The sequence below is a fragment of the Chamaea fasciata genome, unplaced genomic scaffold (genome assembly GCF_029207755.1).
Source record: "Chamaea fasciata isolate MVZ Bird 193981 ecotype frontalis unplaced genomic scaffold, bChaFas1.0.hap1 SCAF_4, whole genome shotgun sequence".
Lineage (NCBI taxonomy): Eukaryota > Metazoa > Chordata > Aves > Passeriformes > Sylviidae > Chamaea > Chamaea fasciata.
Genome location: NW_027094089.1, coordinates 20,371,122 through 20,388,669, shown reverse-complemented (window position 1 = coordinate 20,388,669; position 17,548 = coordinate 20,371,122). Strand labels below are relative to the sequence as shown.

General features: G+C 40.1%; 1 protein-coding gene across 1 annotated transcript in view; it reads left to right on the top strand.

Annotated features, from left to right (window-relative positions):
- The window catches only part of GOLPH3 (golgi phosphoprotein 3), a 30,775-nt gene extending 21,793 nt beyond the window's left edge, over nt 1-8,982 (top strand). Inside the window, exons 3-4 of the mRNA XM_066181024.1 lie at nt 3,586-3,700; nt 7,133-8,982. Coding sequence (XP_066037121.1) covers nt 3,586-3,700; nt 7,133-7,557 — 540 coding nt within the window. The 3' untranslated portion in view covers nt 7,558-8,982. The remainder of the gene's footprint in view (nt 1-3,585; nt 3,701-7,132) is intronic.
- Nucleotides 8,983-17,548: the final 8,566 nt, after the last annotated feature.

Genomic DNA, 17,548 nt, shown 5'->3' with positions numbered 1-17,548 from the left:
GAAAAGAGTGGACAAGCACTTGATGGACCTTAGTGAAACTTCATAAGTGGATATGATGCATTACATTTTGCAACATCCTTGTAAATGTGGCTTAAGAATATGCAATTGTTGCACCATTTTGCAGTTCTGTCTACTGGGATCGATATTATAAACAAATCAATGAATGTGAAGGTTTGCAAGTGGTTATTGAGAATAGAAGATGATACTCTACATTGTCTTACAGGCTCAGAGCGCAAACCAAATCAACAGAGTTATTAAAAGCAAAAGGAATCCCAACAAATCTTTGACAGATTTACTTCAGTATTTTATTGCTAACAATTCTGAGCAATTCATGCAAGAGTGAATTTTTGTATTAAAACTAGAAAATGAAGTTTACTTAAAAATCTGTGTTTAGTCCTTAGCTTCGCTTAATTGCAGAGCTGCATTGTGAAAAATGCAAATTTAACATTCTGTATAATTGAAAGTTCCTTAGTTGATAAGTACCAGAAAAATCTAGTAGCTGATTAATCACTAAAAAATTGGAATAAAGAATATTCTTTTGCAATCAGGCTAAGGACCAGCATCTCTAAAAAAACAGAATGTTCTCTCATTTTTCTACCTTTGTCCCTCTGCTGGGGAGGAAAAAGCTCCCCCTTCTGAACTCTTAATCTTCTGTGGTGATTCAATTCATGAGATCCCAAACCCAGCCAGTTTCCCACTCTGGAGAGAGTTAGCCAAGAGGCATTCAACACTAAGTCCTTGAGGAAAGAGCAGATCTCTGAAGATTCAGAGGAGGCTGGGCTTCTGCTAGTCCTCTCTTGTGTGCTGGGAAGGGGATGGGAGAGGAATACTTTGGAAGTGTGAACCAACACACGCTCATTTGAGGCAAAATTTCTTGACTGAGGAAACAGTGCTGTGGATATTAAGTGTAGCAGAGAAGTGGAAAAACAGTGCAGTACTGCTGGCTGGATAGAGAGGTAAACTTGGGAACAAAATCAATGCACTGTGGCTTCCCGAGAGTTTATGGATTCTCACTGAGTTGAATTGAGGCCTTAGTGCACCTTTCCTCTAAATGCCTGGATATTTAGGCTGTCACTGTCATGGTGTGTTATATTCATGCTAGGTTCTTAAACTTCTTTGTAGTGGTAGAAAAAATGTATTTTAACCACAAATAAGAAGGGAAATCTGTTTTCTAAACTTAAAAGCCTCTTTACTTACATCCTAGATATAAAAGCATTTGTAATCTTCTCAGTAGGTTTGTTCTGTTTGTTTTTAATAATACATCTGGCTCAAAAGATGACTTCCCATCTTATATCTTGCCTGCTGAAGGGAGATGGTGAGGACCAGGTACCAACTGCAGCAGGCTGGAGTGATCCAGTGTAAATGAGGTTACTATGAAACTAAACATGGAGCACTTGAAAGAATCTAAAATACTATGTGAACATCAGTTTTGGAAAGAAGGGAATATGAGTAAGTTGGGAGTGTTTCGGCTCATTATTAAATTAATTAATTAATTATTAAAGGAGTATCTGAGAGGTGACTATTAGTAGATGCAGTCCTGCAACTTAAAATTTCATTTTGAAATATGCTTCTGTATAGTGAAAGAGCAGACACTTGCAAAAATTCAGGATCTTGTAACAAAGCTGAAAGATGTGTAATATAATTGTATGGGTTTAATAAAGGTTTTGAGTTATGCCATGAAAGCTTGTAAATCAGAAAGATAAGTAGATATTGTTGTGTGTTTAGTTTCAAATAGGGATTGTCTGGATTAAAGTGTAGATGTGTTCTTAAAACCAAATACCTGAAGTTCATGTTGGAGTGATCTCCCCAAAATGGAGACAGTATCTCAAGAGACCATCTAATCTTGATGGAGTGACAGATAGTGAGATTTCTCTGGTCCCTCTCTGGTAGATGTTTAGTCTTAAAATTCTCTACTGAATAGGGTTCAGCAGCTCCCTGAGTGTTTAATTTGCCTGTTGAAGTCTTCGTGTTTCCAGACTAAGTTGGTATCTTTTATATTTCCTGAAGTAAGCACCTTACACTACTCTTTATTACACTCTTTTTTAAAATACCTCACTTTCTAGATCTAATATATTTTGTTCTTTTTAGCTTGGCATTGTGGACCTGTTCATTCTTGCTGGTTTTTATTGAAAGTCTTTGTTTCTGTGCTTTATATAGACCATCTGAATTGAAAATATCATTCCAGCTATGACCTGTTAGGTACTCACAAAGATCTCTTAAACAATTTTAATCTCACAGCTTTTGAACACTTTTGCACACCAGCTGGGGGTCATCTTGCTGGGGTTCAAGTTGTCTTATCACTGCAGCTCATTTGAGTGTCATCAACACACCCTATGAAAATGCATTGCACTCTGTTGTTTGTAATAAGGATTATTAGAACTGTGGAACAGAAATAAATAAACTTGGGGTATATTTCAGGATGACATTACCAGAACACTTTTCTGACTCCTCTGAAGTGTTAGGAAAAATAAGACCTTTTGCTTCCTGCTTTTCATATGTATATATATATATATATATATATGAAATTGTGTTGATGTATTCGTTTTTCTGTCAATCTCCTGCTACCTTTCACCTGCTGCTTGTAAAGTGCTAACTTGTAAACTGTTTAAATTGCCAGATATAACAATAACAACAACAACTACTACTATTATTAACAACTGTAGTAATTCTTCTATAAATAAAGATTTTATTTAAACATGCTGACTTGAGCTAATTTAATCTGTAAGTTTTCATTTGGTACTCTTGATTTTTCTCTCCAGAAAAAAAAAATGTATTTGTGCATGGTTTCTAAAACTATGTATACTGTTAAACAAGCATTAGTCAAATTTTTGTGTTTTGTTATGTTACTCTGAATCAATTTTTTTGTTGTGCTTTCCTGAATGAGGAACTCAAATAATTTTACAAGTTATTTAATAACAGACTTAGATAGTATTGCATTTATTGTTGCACGTTAAGGGATTTATTAGTACATGTGCATTTTCCTCAACACATGTTGTTTAACTGGCATTAAATGAAACTCAATCATCTGACAATGTGTTCTTCAGAGCTGCAAAACTTGCAGATGTTGCCATGAACCTATTTTTATCCATTAATATATTGAAGAAAAGTTTTTGTACTTTTTTTTTGTTGTTATTTTCATGCAACCTGATTGTTTAACTCAGTATTTTGAATAAATTTACTTGAAACAGTAAAATAGACTGTATTCAGAGACTAAGTAGCAAAGGACCTGGCTTGATAAGTGAGTTATTTTCCTTACAAAAAAATAATACATCAGGTTAAAAAGATGTAAAGTTCTTAAAGTTTAAAGAAGTAAAAGATGTAAAGTTTATTACTGCTATAATTTTTAGCTCATTAAGGTTAATTTAAGTTACAGATAACATCAGACTTACTGTATTTTGAATTAATGCACAGCTAGGTTTTTTTTAACAGCAAAGGTTTGGGTTTTACAAAGTTGCATATTTGTAAGAGAGAGTTTGTTTTTAAAAAAAATCTTGGGTTTTTTAACAGGTAGATTTTTTTATTGGTGGGTGTGTTTGTTGTATATGATCTGTGTCAAAATACTGTCTGTGTTTTATTCATTCTTAGGTGATTTGCAAGTCAGATGCTCCTACAGGGGATGTTCTGCTTGATGAAGCTCTGAAACACATAAAAGAGACCCAACCTCCTGAAACAGTACAAAATTGGATTGAACTGCTTAGTGGTAAGCCTTGCATATAACATGCTTTTTTATCAAATAAAGCTAATCATCTGGCATCACTAGAGATTATATTGCAAGGTTTTTTGAGAGGAAATATGCAAAAAAGTTAATTAGTCTGTTCTCTAGGGTAATCTCTTGTCAATTGTAGCCTTTAATCAAATATAACTAACTGTTGCTTTTAACTTAACTTGATACAGAAAGGCTCTGTATGGAAGTGTCAGAGGACATCTCAAACTCGGTGGAAAAGGTGCCTTCCACTGACTCTGAAGTAAATTCGGACTGCACCCTGGAGATGTAACTGCCTTTCTCTGTATTTGGAAATGAGGATTGGTGGAAGTTTGAAGCCTCAGTGTAAGCACTGAGTATTCAGATCTTTCAGTAAAGAAAGGATGTGAAGAGCTCATAGCTCACACATAAAACTTGAGACTGATTTGGCCATTAATCATAAAGAAAAAATAAAGCATTAGGAGTTTGATTTTTTCATTAACTGAATAAGTGTAATAAATATTTTAAAGTGTTCAATACTTCTCATTGATCAAAACAAAGTCTTCAAGATGAGTACTTTGCACGCAGCTCTCTCTGTAAAGCTAGTAAATAGTAGAGAAAAATTGAAATGTCAATTATCATGGAATTATGAACAGATTTGATTGGAAGGAACTTTTACAGGCCATTTAGTCCAGCCCCTCTGCAGTCAGCCAGGACACCTTCCACTAGACCTGGTTACTCAGAGGATGATCCAACCTGACCCTGGATGTTTCCAGGGATGGGGCATCCACCATCTCTCTGGGCAGTCCATTCTGGTGCCTCGTTGTGAAAAGCTTCTTCCTTGTATCTAATCTCAGACAACTTTCCTTCACTTTGAAACCATTACTCTGTGTCCCAGGCCCTGCTAAAATGTCTGACCCCATCTTTCTTGCAGTCCCCCTTTAAATAGTGAAAGGCTGCAGCAAGGTTTACTTATAGCCTTCTCCTCTCCAGGCTGAACTGCAGACAGAATCCATCACTAGTGTTCATCTGTTTTCACAAAGCACATAAATGCAGCTTCCTTGGAGTATATCAGAGCTGTATTTCATTTGTGGAAACAGCGCAGGAAAAACCCTGTTTTGTTTACAGTATGACTGGGGAGCTGGGGGTAATGAGATTTGGAAGTTGCCTGTGTAAAATCTGCTACTTCTTAAAACCAGTGAGCTGCAGAGATGAGCAAAATCTGTTCACCTTTCTCTGCTTTCCTGTTTTCTTTGTTCTTCCCATTCATTCTGCGCCACCTTAAATGGCCTTCCTTTCACACCAGTTCATTCTCAAGTCCTTGCCACCCCTCCTCTTGTGCTCCTTGGCTGTCAGGCAGTGGGAAGACTGGACCACAGAAAGCCCACCTCAGGCTACTGCAGAGCCATGCAGTTCAGCTCCCCTTCCCTCTTACACCCAGCAAAAACAACTCATTTTTCTTGTCCCAAATACGTAATTTGTGCTGACATTTTACCTCTTCTTCCAGTGCAATGCACATCAAGTTAGGACTGGCTCGAAAAAGGTCAGCTAATGAATGAACTAGTGTTGTAGGAATTCTTTGAGGTAAGCTAAGATTTTCCTGACCCTGCTGAGCTTTGGTTCTAGGGAAATAGTTATCATCAGTGCTGTGGCTAAGGCTTGATTCAATCATTTTTACTAACATAGGTTTATTAATTACTAATTCTTGGATGGCATTAGTGTTATTTGTATTTCCCATAGTTAAGAGTGCAGAGAGATCCTTTTTGGAGATCTGTCCGTCTGAAGAAAAGTATTTTGGTGGGTCTTGGTGGGGGTTTTATTTTTATTGGTTGGTTGGTTTTGCTTTGTTTTGTTTCATTTAATAAATTCATAAACTCTGTTAGAATTTTGCTTTGGGGACCAGGTCGATCCTGGAAAAAATCTGCTCTATCCATGATTATCACATGGTGCAGAGTGCTGCTTGGAGTTACAGTACGTGTGAGTTCAAAGCCATCATGTAAATAAGTATATGGACATGTAAGGTGATACTGGCCAGGCTGATGTTTATAAGGTAGCCTCTAAGGAAAGCAAGGGTGGAGAATATAGAAGTTTGGATCAAAATGTCAGGTCTCCTGTAGATGTAGCAAACATCTCTGTGTCTGCAAGTGTCTGTGTAATTGACGAGCTTGGTCACGAGGTGTCACCACAGCACTGACTTTAGCCACATGGCAACTGTATAAAAATCTAGGAAATAGCCTTTGCCCTGTGAAAGGTAGTAAGGAAACCGCTTTTTTGTGTTTGTATGATAGTTCCATTCATGATCAAACTGGGGAATCACATCAGTGATGTGTAGTTGGACTTGTGTAGTTCAGGCCTGGGTGGTTTTCTGCCTTTCACACGGTTGGAGTCACCTCATTTGTTACTTGGATAGTGTTTGTGTGTCAGCCTCCATCACAGTGGGAGAAACCTCGACGTCACCTGTGGCTTACTGTTATTATTTTATGCTAACCAATAATTCTTTCAAAAGTTTGGTACAGAAATTCTCAAAATCATTTATGGAAAACCTCCATCTATGTAAGAAATACTTAATGCTGTTCCTTTTCTTGCCTCTTAAAATGCATAGTCCTTTACATCAGGAGGGGATTATGATAAATTATTAACTAAGCTGGATTTACAATTTTTAGCCTGTTAAGTAAGCTCTGAAGCAAAGGTAGAATTCTCACTGCTAAACAATTTTAGTTGGAGCTGTTGATGCTGATTTTGTGCTTTGTCAATTTCCTCTATGCCCACCCAATCTCTAACTCTGATGGGCCCAGTTCTTCTGCCTTAAAAAAGGCATTAGAAATAATTTATTAGAAGCTTTAAGGGCTCTTCCCAACAAGTGCTTCATGTGTGCACGCCTGTGCCACACACACTCTCACAGCACATGGTCACTGTTTCATCTGGTGGAGGCAGGAAGGGAGAGAGGAGTGGAAACCTGCAGAAATAAAGAAATGCACTGGGTAGATATGCATTAGCTTGTCTCTGTGGCGGAAGAAAGGCAGTAACACTTCTTTCAGTCTCTGACATGGTAAAAGGCTGGACTCAGGAAAATGCACAAAGACTATAGAAGGTGCTTGATTTTACTTTATTTTTATTGTTTCTAGAAGTAAATTGATTCTGCCAAACTGGTTCATTTTTTTTATATACAATACAAGTTTTTTGTGTATTTTTCATATCTGTAATCAAGACGTGGCTTAGCTATCATTTCATCCAAACTTTCAGTGTACCCCAGAGCTCTTCCAAGAAGGTTCTCCTGGTCTCTGCCTCCATGCCAGGGATCAGAGAAGTGCTGACAGGAGCACAGTGTCTTGTAATCTGCTGTATGATTTTGACAGCTCATTCTGCACCACAGAGAGGGGGAAAAAGTATCACTGCAGCAGTACAGCTTAAATTTTGTCTGACTGTTGTGTGGTTTTCTCACTATTTTAGGTGAAACATGGAACCCACTGAAGTTGCACTACCAACTACGAAATGTCCGTGAGCGGTTAGCTAAAAATCTAGTGGAAAAAGGTGTACTGACAACAGAGAAACAGAACTTCCTTCTTTTTGACATGACTACACATCCTCTCACCAACAACAACATCAAACAGCGCCTCATCAAGAAGGTTCAGGAGGCAGTTCTTGACAAGTGGGTGAACGACCCACACCGCATGGACAAGCGCCTGCTGGCCCTCGTGTACTTAGCCCATGCCTCGGATGTCCTGGAGAACGCTTTTGCCCCCCTCCTGGATGAGCAGTATGATTTAGCCACAAAGAGAGTGCGGCAGCTCCTGGATTTAGACCCTGAGGTTGAATGTATGAAAACCAACACAAATGAGGTTCTGTGGGCTGTTGTAGCAGCTTTCACAAAGTAACTGCATTCAGACTGAAGTGTTCTCACTTTTTTTCATGTAAACCAGTTGTTTCTCTTTTATTGACTATTCATGTTTTCTGTAATTTGTACCTTCTCACATGATGAATCGGCTTTTGTTTAATGGGAATTATAAGTGATGCATTCCCTACTTCTCTATCTGTATACAGGATTCTGCTGGAGCAAGAGACTTTCCTGTTTTAAACAACAGAAAAATGGTTAACTGCCATATTGGCATTCCATTTCCTATTCCGTTTGAGTTACCTTAAATACTTTAATTTCTCACCTCATTGTTATTGAATTAGTTTGTCACCAAAGCTCCATGTAGAAGTGTCTGTCAGGACATTTTATACACAGATGTTTTCAATTATATCTAACAAAATTACTTTAAAAACAGAAATGCCATTAAGCAGCTTTGTCAATAGTTCCTGTAAAGTGCCCCATAAATTTTAATTTTCATGCAAGTCTCTTGTGTACTTATATTTTCATCAGAACGATAGCTGAGTCATAAGGCTAGTATAGAAAGGTCCAGTTGTTTCATAAACCAATTTTGGGAGGGGATACATTCCATTATATTGTATATATAGTTCAAATTGTATATTAACAACTGCTCCATCTTAGTATTTTGCAAGATCTACTTACTTGTACACCTGGTGCCCCTTATTTTGCTGTCAGCCATTGCCATCTGATGTAAAGAAAGGCCTCCTGCAGAGGTCCTGTGTGGGAAAACTGTTTGTTTCCAGGGTTTCTGGAGTTTGCCATCCAGGTATTCTCAGTCTATGCATTGCCTTTGAAAATTAGTGAATGGAAAGAGACTGCTTTCTATCATTGCTTCTTTTTCCTTTCCCTCCACTTCTGTATGGAAGAGACTCATAACGAGTACAATTCTTGAGTGCAGTTTTCAGTTTTGTACACAAATTAATGTTTGTCTCTTTAACCTTGAACTATTTTACAGTTTAAAAACAAAAAGTCAGTCCTAGGAGGTGTTGCATGTAGATGGTTAGCAAGTAATGGCAGCAGTTCAGACAGTTCAGATATCTGTAATGGGATGCTCTGCTATATTTTAATTTTTATATGTACCATTATGCAGATTAGCACACTATTGTAAAAAACCCCAAAACCTATATAAAACTCTGGCTTTTTAAAATTTATTGCCTCTTTGCCACTGCTTGTTATTTCCCATTGGTTTCACAGTGTAAATATTATGCATTGAAAAAATTAAGCATTGATTTCTATACTTTTTTTCATCATAACAACGCAGATTTATAGTGGGGCTTACAGGTGTTTAGAAACCTTTTGGTTAATATTCAGAGCAAGAATACTAGATGGTGTATAACTGTAGAGTTGAAATTTAAGAGATCCCTTAATCTGTATACTAGCTTTTTACCTACAGTAAATAAACTATGATCTTGAAAGTGCCTGAAACAGAGTAAGCATGTCACTTTTGCTTTTTTGTTGCTAATTAGAAAGGTTTGTTGTCTAACTGAAAGCTTTAGTTAATATCCTTCTTATTAGAAAGGGAGAATTTATATTAAGTAGTTCAAACTGACTTAATCAGTGGTGTCGCTCTGATCTGCAGTATTCATGGCTGAGACAGGCTGAGTTAATTTGGGGAGTGTGCAGCTGTGCCTGCCCTAGGTAGACCTCTTCAGTCTTGAGCACAGCTCTACAGCCTCATCTGTGACTGGACTTCGAATTTTACACTTAATTTTCAATCATTGAGATGCCTAAGTAGTGGACTTTAAAATACAACTTAAATTCATCATACCTCTATAACCTTTTTTAAGAAAGGTTTTTAAAAATATGGTCCTTAACATTTAATGGCACACTGTTCTTTCAGTTCCTGATGGTATTTCTTTAGACAAATGAAAAGTATATTGTAAAGTATTTCAAACTCTGGTTTACAAATAAAAAGATAAACAGTGTTCTCTCACTTGTTAGATGCTGTGTTGAAAATTTTGAGGGGCTTGGGCATGAACTTGGGACATTGTCTTTTAAACATTTCAAGCTGTGATTGCTTTTAAGTGGAAGAAAAATGAAAATTGCTGTGTTGCTCTTATATTTGACAGCTTATGAAATATTTTCTGTATACTTGGTAGTGGGTGCAGCTCACGGCTTTCATTTTCTTTCTCATGTGACCTGTTTTCTCATTTTCTGTTGCTCTTTGAGAGGGGGAAAAGTAATTAGGCAGAAAGGTCAGAAAAAATGGTGGAGTATGCAGAAGCAAGTTATGTGCACAAAACTTTTAAAATGGCTTTGAAAATCTAAGCTACTTGAAGCATGCTTCAGACTGAAAATGTCTTTCACAGTCCTTTTTCTGGCCTCTCGTTGTTCTGTGTTTTCTGTTTTCCTGCTAGTTTCATGTTTGGTTGTAGGGCATATTGGAGTTTTATCACCCTTATGGCCTTGCATGGTTTAGAAGGAGTCATCTTTTTTTAATCCCCCTCTTGAAAGATGATTTGGGGGGTTTTTGATTTTTTTTCTGCACAGAAGATAACTACACACAATATTTATCAGCCTTATTTTGCTTAGATAGAACCTCTGACCATGAAGGGGAGAGTCTCTGCTGGACATGTCAAAGAAATTGTATGTAAGTGGGGAAGGGTTTGGGAAGAGCAACAGTATCTTCTGCTGGACCACCTGGTGTAAACTTGGATGTACAGGGGAAATAGATGAGCTTTTGGAGTCTTGAGTCCTAAAATTATGCTTCAAAAAGCTCAAAGCCTCTGGGAAGGTAAGTTTGGTAGGTTAACAGGAACTGGTTTGGCTGGCATCGTTGCCTTCATTGCTATTTCGGGTTTTAATTTTAATAAAATGGTTAAACATGGGAGACTGCTTTGATGAGATTCAGGTACCCTTCTACCTGTGGACTGCTACCACAGTTCACGGAGACCTACCTGGTGTCCAGACAATTCTGTCTGCTCCAAACCCTCAGCTCTCAGTGGCTGCTTTAAGTAAAAGCTTCAGGCTCTTATCTAGAGCCTGAACATGAACACGTGCCTCAAGGAACAACATGTATTATTCAGGGGCACATTCTTTCAAAACAAACTTTCAAGTCAAAACCAAAATTTTGAAAGTTAAATCACCAAGTGGTATATTTATATTCACATATGTATACACACACACACACACACATTTTCACAGTCCTTGAGATTGACATCATTCTCTCCCGTGTTTCTAGAACTGGCGTTACAGTGCTGTTACATGGACTGGTGGTGAGACGTGTGTACCATAAATGATGCTTTTGGGGCAAAATTTGCGTAAGTGGCGATAAAAGGCTGCTGACTGCGTGCTCATGCATTCATGCCCATTTCTCCTACAAAGTGAAGATAGGTATTAACTGTTGTGTTCTCTGTGAACTGGAGTGAATCCATACCATAACAAAATAAAGCACTCTTTCATGCTATCAACTGGAGGTGGTTACTGTGTATCACATGCATGCAATACCTAAAGGATATTTTTTTTCATTTGTTCAGTAATTTCCAGTTTTTCCTCAGGCTACATTATTCACCAGTTTGAGAACCAACTTTTTTTAAGGTTTTCATCAAAGCCTTAGCTCTTCCTCAGCTAGGCTTCAAGCACTTCAGGCAGCCAAAGTCTGTTATGTCCCAGTTACCCGTATTGTCCGTCTGTCTTTCTCTGGAGGGGGGGTTTCCAGCTTCAGAGAAGTATGAATTTTTTGAAAAAGTTATTTTTTAAAAGAATTCTTGAAAAAGTAAGTTTATTCTGTGGAAATGCTTAATACATTTAACAACTTAATTACTTAGTAAATGAGATGCTGTCAGGTGCTTTGTAAGTGTTAAAAGTGTGATCTCAGGTGTGTGTATGGGGTGGCTGCCTTGGGGCAGTGAATGAGGAAGAAGCCTGGTTAAAGCTGTTGTCCTTGTTAATATCTGAATAAGGTCGGGAGTTTTCTCATAGTGGGTCTTGCTTTCTCCTGCGCATGCAGCATGAAGCCTGTGGGAAGCTGATGGTAAGAAATGCCTTCTGACCCAGGAGAAAGCTGCTGTATAAACACAGGAAAACCTGGGTCCCAGAACAGGCATAAATAGGGAAAGGAATGCTGATAAATAGTAGCCTTTGGCTTTCCCCCTAGCCTCCATCTTTCTATACTTCCAGACAATTTGGTGTTTCCACATTTTTCTTCCCTGACTTTGGGCTCTGGTCTTCTCTGTTGCTGGTCTTGTTGCTTGGTGACTTCAGCAATAGTGTGGCCAGAATGACCAGGGCAGTGATTGTCCCCCTGTACTCAGCACTGGTGAGGTCACACCTGGAGTTCTGTATCCAGTTCTGGGCCCATTAATTCAGTGGGGGCATTCGAGGTTCTGGACCATGTCCAGAGTAGGGGAACACAGCTGGGTCTGGAACATAAGTTTTCTGAGGAGCAGCTGAGGGAGCTGGGGATGTTTGTCCTGGAGGAAAGGAGGCTCAGGGGGGACCTTGTCACTCTACAACTCCTGGAAAGAAGGGTGTAGCCAGATGGGGGTCTGGCACTTCTCCCAGGGAACAAGTGACAGGACAAGGGGAAATGGCCTCAAATTGTGCCACGGGAGGTTCGGGTTGGACATCAGGAAGAATTGTTCGTTGTAAGGGTGATGAGGCACTGGAATGGGCTGCCCAGGGAGATGGTGGAGTCATCGTTCCTGGAAGTGTTCAGGAAACAAATGGATGTGGCATTTAGTTCTGTACCTTAGGTGGTGTTCAATTGAAGCATTTTCCCCTCTGATCTGATTTTTCATCAAAGCCTAAAGGAGCGTCCTCTTTTTCAGCAAATGGGTTTGTTAAAAGTGATGGTTGAACTGAAGCAGCTGGTGGCCTGCTACAACTCACAACACCTGGTTTGTTAAGGTGAACAAAACCTGGTGCTAATTTACCTTGAAACTTCTCTTTGCCAGCTTCTAAAGCAAGTTACTGTTCATGCAGGTTCATGGAGAACTTGGAGCTGAAGGTGATGATTTTGCTAGTTCTCTAATGTAAGTAGATCTTGTGAGCCCGTTGCTATCTCTCACTCAAGCTTTTCCTACAGTGAGAGTATTCTATACAAGAGTAATTTTCTCTTTTGGGCTCTCTGTTTGTTAAAAGAGTTGAGTTTGTGTTGCAGCTCCAAGAAGCAGCTCTGTTTGGCTATTTATTTTTCCAAAGGTATAGACACACATTATTTACAAGGTTTCTTCATGTGTATATTATGTGATTAAAAGGGATCAGTGGGAGAAGAAAACAGTATAGTTACACTTGGAGTGTGATCGAATAGCCATTTTTGTGGCACAATATACTAAAATGTTTTGGTCTTTCATTTGTTTTCTTGATTACTAATTGATTGTTAATTATTGTTAATTCTTATCTAGTGGATCTGATATCTGCTAAAAAAAGGTTTTCCATCATCTAATGCACTAGTCCTTCAAGATCTGTATTCTGTTGCCCCTCCCTTTTTTGCATTTATTCAAATCTTGGCTTTTTTTTCTCCCTTTGACATGGGATTGATCTTGAAGGTAGATGTTAGAGAAGACTTTGGTGGTTGTAAGGTGAATGACAGGCAGTTTATAAGCTTTCTTTGCTACTGCCAGAATGTCTTTTTCGGTCCTTCTTTGTTTCCAGACTGTTCAAATGAAACCAAATCATGTCTCAACCAGCTTTTAAAATCCTGCTTTGGCTCCTTAAGGTTCTCAGGACCTCAGACACTTCTGAAAAATACAATTTATCTAAGTCATTAATAGATTTTGCAGTGCTAAACAGAACAACTTCTACACACTATAAAAAGTCTCAGTCCTTGTGTTTTCAGAGAATTTGCAGAAGAAATTTGTCAAAGCCAGATCATTTTTCTGAGCAGGAATTTTATGGTAACCCACCTCAGCAGTGACAGTAAGCAGAGTCCTTGGCAAAAGAGTCACACTGGTGCCGGAACAAGAACTGGTCCAAGGGAGCTTCCTGTCCTGGAAGGATTTGGGATTCCTCTGGTCAATACCCTTTCTCAGTGTTCCTAATGAAGGCTTTGCAGGGATACGTGTTTCATTACTTTTCACTCCCAGTGTCATTGGCATTGTCTGTGGGCCAGAGGCTGGGTTCACTCAGTGCCTCACAGGTGATGTGGGAGCCGGTCTCCATCCAGCCAGGCCATGAGCTTCCTCCCGTGGGGCCTGCTCTCCCAGCGGTCCCACTCTGTGTGCCAGAGAGACTTCTGGGGCTCAGGATTTATCCCTCGGGTGCAGCAGAGGAGGTGGGGGAGCAGTGCAGTGAGAGTCTGGCTTGTGCCCACCAGTGGACATGCTGCAGATGTGTCTGGGGCTGCGGCTGTGCCTGTGTGGGAGGCAGCAGCCGCTGCTCATGGAGGTCCCGCTCAGCCCGGAAAGCACCACGTCATGCAGGCTCTGCTTGAAACAAGGGGAGTGCGTGTGACCTTCCTCAGGCTGGAATATGTACAAATAAATCAGGCCTGAAATAAAATGCAATTATAAACACATAATAACAGCTGGGGTCTGTTTGCTGGATACGTTGCGAACAGGAAATGGAGCTAAATTCATTGCATTAGTAGATGCCTTGCTGCAAGGATGTTGCCTGATGCTGGGCACTAGCTATTGAGAACTTCCTCCTGAGATCCAGCTGCAGATTTGCACACATTTTAATATACCCAAATCTGAGATGCTCAGCCAAAAACATCAGAATGTACAAGCAGTGCTGATATGCAAAGAAATTTGCACACAGCATTTATAGACATTTGAACCAGCTCCTAACATTATCTTTTAAGAGGAGACAAAGTTTTCTTTTGATTGTACTGAAGTACCCTTTTTTTAAATTTTAAGTTCTTCCAGATGGAAAGGACAGGACCTGCTGCCAAGATCACATATGGCTGACAGTCAGCACAAGGGTTAAGGATTTGTGAGCCACAAGCAGCAGATATGTCTGGCACATTTTCAATTTCTCTGCACAGCAATAGAGAGAAGCAGCAGCCTTAATTGAAGTATGTCTTCTGAAGGTAATTGCTTCAGAGATAACTAGAGGTGCAAGCAGTTTGGTGACTGTGCTGCTCTTAGTGTGTCTTGCAGGCTCTGTTCATCAACAGCACAGAAAGGAGTTCAGAAACCCTGTGGGGTTGCAGTAATGAATGAGGTTTAGTTCTGCTTGGTCCTCAGCTCTTTGCTTATACAGTCAAATGAGTCCCAGTTCTCCCATGTCAATGTCTCTGAGCTGCCCAGGGCTCTGCAGATTTGCCACTTGCTGTTTCAGATCTGCAGCCAACTGTCAAGGCTTCCGTGGGAGCTGCTCTGCTCCCAGGCTCTTCCCTTCTCCAAGGTTAGGAGCCTCATGTCCCTGGGCATCCCTCTCTCAGCCTGTGAGATCTATCAGGTTCATGGGGCAGCATCATGTGCGGTGTTTCCAGATGAGGCAGCCCATAGTGAGTGCTGTGGGTCTGAAAGTGAGGGAGACAACCAAGTGGCATAAGAGATGAGGAAACACCAATGTGTATGCTTCTCTGCCTGCCCCAGAGCTCAGGGTGTGCGCAAACAGCTTGGGACGGAGGCAGACAGCCAGCATCAGGGACTGCTCAGGGAGGTTGGATGTACAGTTCCATACAGCTGGATGGGATTTTCCCCAAGGAGCTGACAGTGATGGACAGATTCAGCTGGGAATAACCACAGTGACTCAGAAGGCCTTGGGGACTGGGCCAGGGTTGTGCCTGTCTTTGAGGTGGAGAAGAGGGTACAGTCAGACTTGTCTCGAATCCTGCGGAGGTGCAGGAAGTGCAGCCTCTTCAGGCCACTCCAAACATGTAATAGGGCAGGAAGGCACTAGGGAATGGTCAAAGATTCACGAAATCCAACTTGGCCTGACTGATAAAATTGCCTTCTGTGATGAAATGCCCCCTATGGGAACTGGGAGGGGAGTTAGAGTGGATGCTTGGCTTCAGGGAGGCTTTCAACACCATCTCATCATTTTTGGGAAAGAAACTTCAGAAGAGCTTATCAACATTAGCAATACCATGTGATGGTTTGAGGTCCCCTGGTTCAGAAAAATGTTGAGGAAATAAGGTCCAGCAAAGGCCAGTTAGGATGATCCTGGGCCTGGGGGACATGGTTACAAGAAAAGGTAGAAAGAGCTGGGATAATCTAGGGAAGAGAAGGCCTAGAGGTCCACAATTACTTGGTAAGGGAATTACAAAACTAGCAAGGATCAACTCATCTCAGTAGCAGTAGATAATATACCAGTGGGTGATAGCATCAAACTGTACTTTTGGAGTTCCCAATTGAACTTCAGGAAAATTTCCTCCCTGGGAGGGTGCTACAGCTCTGAAATAGACTTAACCAGAGGTGATGTGGTAGCTCCATCCTTGGAGGTCTTGTGCATTGGTCTAGACAAAGCCACAGCTGACCGGATCCAGTGTTGGCAAAAACTTTTCCAAATGGGAGGTTGAGCTGGATGACCTCCAAAGGTCATTCTCAGCTAATATTTCTGTAATCCTGTGATCAGCTTCATTGCTTGTACTGTGGCTGCTGAGTTGGATAGTCAACGAGCTTCCTGCTCAAAAGGTTAGTCAAATAGCAGGGAAACAGAGGGTGGTCTGCTTATTTTCTTTGAGCAGCAGAAATTAACTCCTCACAATATTATTCAGCTTTGTCCTGAATGTCCCAAATTTTCACATGTGCCAGAAGCTTTGCTCAGTTTTTTCATGGGGCTGGATTTAGATGCAGATTTTCAATGTCTAATTTGACAGATAAACTGGAGTTACTGCCAGACAAACTGCCAGAATCAATACTTCTTTTGCAAAATGTTGACAATATCAGGCAGATAATGCACCAAGGGGTCTCATCCAGGCAGCAAACCCCGAGGAGGGCACCTGCCTGTAGTTTGGCATGAGGTATGTGGGGAGAGGCAGAAACGCTGCACCTCTGCCCACTACTGACAGAACACCATGAGCTGAGATTTTGGAAGTTTTGCAATGACCTTCAAGTCCATGGGTGTTATTTACAGTTATTATCACTTCTTCATGAAGAAGACCCTTGTTGTGGATACTTCTGTTAAATAAAAGGAGGTGAGAAACTATTTTTCAGAATTTATGGGATATTTTCAGCAAATACATACACCTGTCGCTTTCTTCAAGGACATGTTAGCATATCTGCTCTGGTGAAATTCTTGCCTTTTCTAATTTAATTCACATTCATTTCTATGAATGAATATCAAGGAATTCAGTGGTGTACAATGAACTTATATTCCCTGTGGGGATCTTTCCTCTGTACTGCTCTGCACAGTAAGAGACTCTCTCATTTACAGCATAGTGTTCAGCATAGGTTCTTGTAGTCTCCTGTTTTTCATTTCAGCATCATTTAAGTCCAATAAACAAATTGCCATCTCTGTCCAACCTGCCTCAAGAAGAGAAAAAGGCTAATGCCACTTCAGAAATTAGCAGCCTGAGTACCTAACCTAACAAACTCTTATATTTCATAAGGAAAAAACGTCAGCCAGGATCACCTACACACAATCAAAACAACAACAACAAAAAAGAAGAATCAAAAAGCAAACTCAGCTGCAATTCTGGTTTGCTAAAGAGTTGTACTCATATCATAAATTGTGGTAATTGTTTTTTAATTAAATTAGGTGAGCACATAGGTATATAATTAAAAAGCATGTAGGCGTTCCAGATTTCTTTAGAAATTACCCACCACTTTCAGTCTTGCTGGCTGCTTTAAGCCACAGGGCATGTGAGCCAACCTTTCTGAATATTTGGAAAAAGGAAAGGGAAGTTTTAAAAGAGGCGCTGCAAGTTATCAGAAAGAGTGATTTACAGCAGCCACTGGAAACTGGGTCTCTGGGTACACAGTGGGATGTGCCAGAGACAGGATGGAAGAGAAAGGAAAGAGCAGAGCTTTGAACTGAACTCACTGAAAGCACAGACTGACCCCAGTGCCCAGGGAAATCAGTGGCTCTGAAAGCATTTATTGCCTTTGGAAGACTGTTTGTTCTGTGTGACTTGTAAAATGTTACATCATGACCATTCTTGTTCT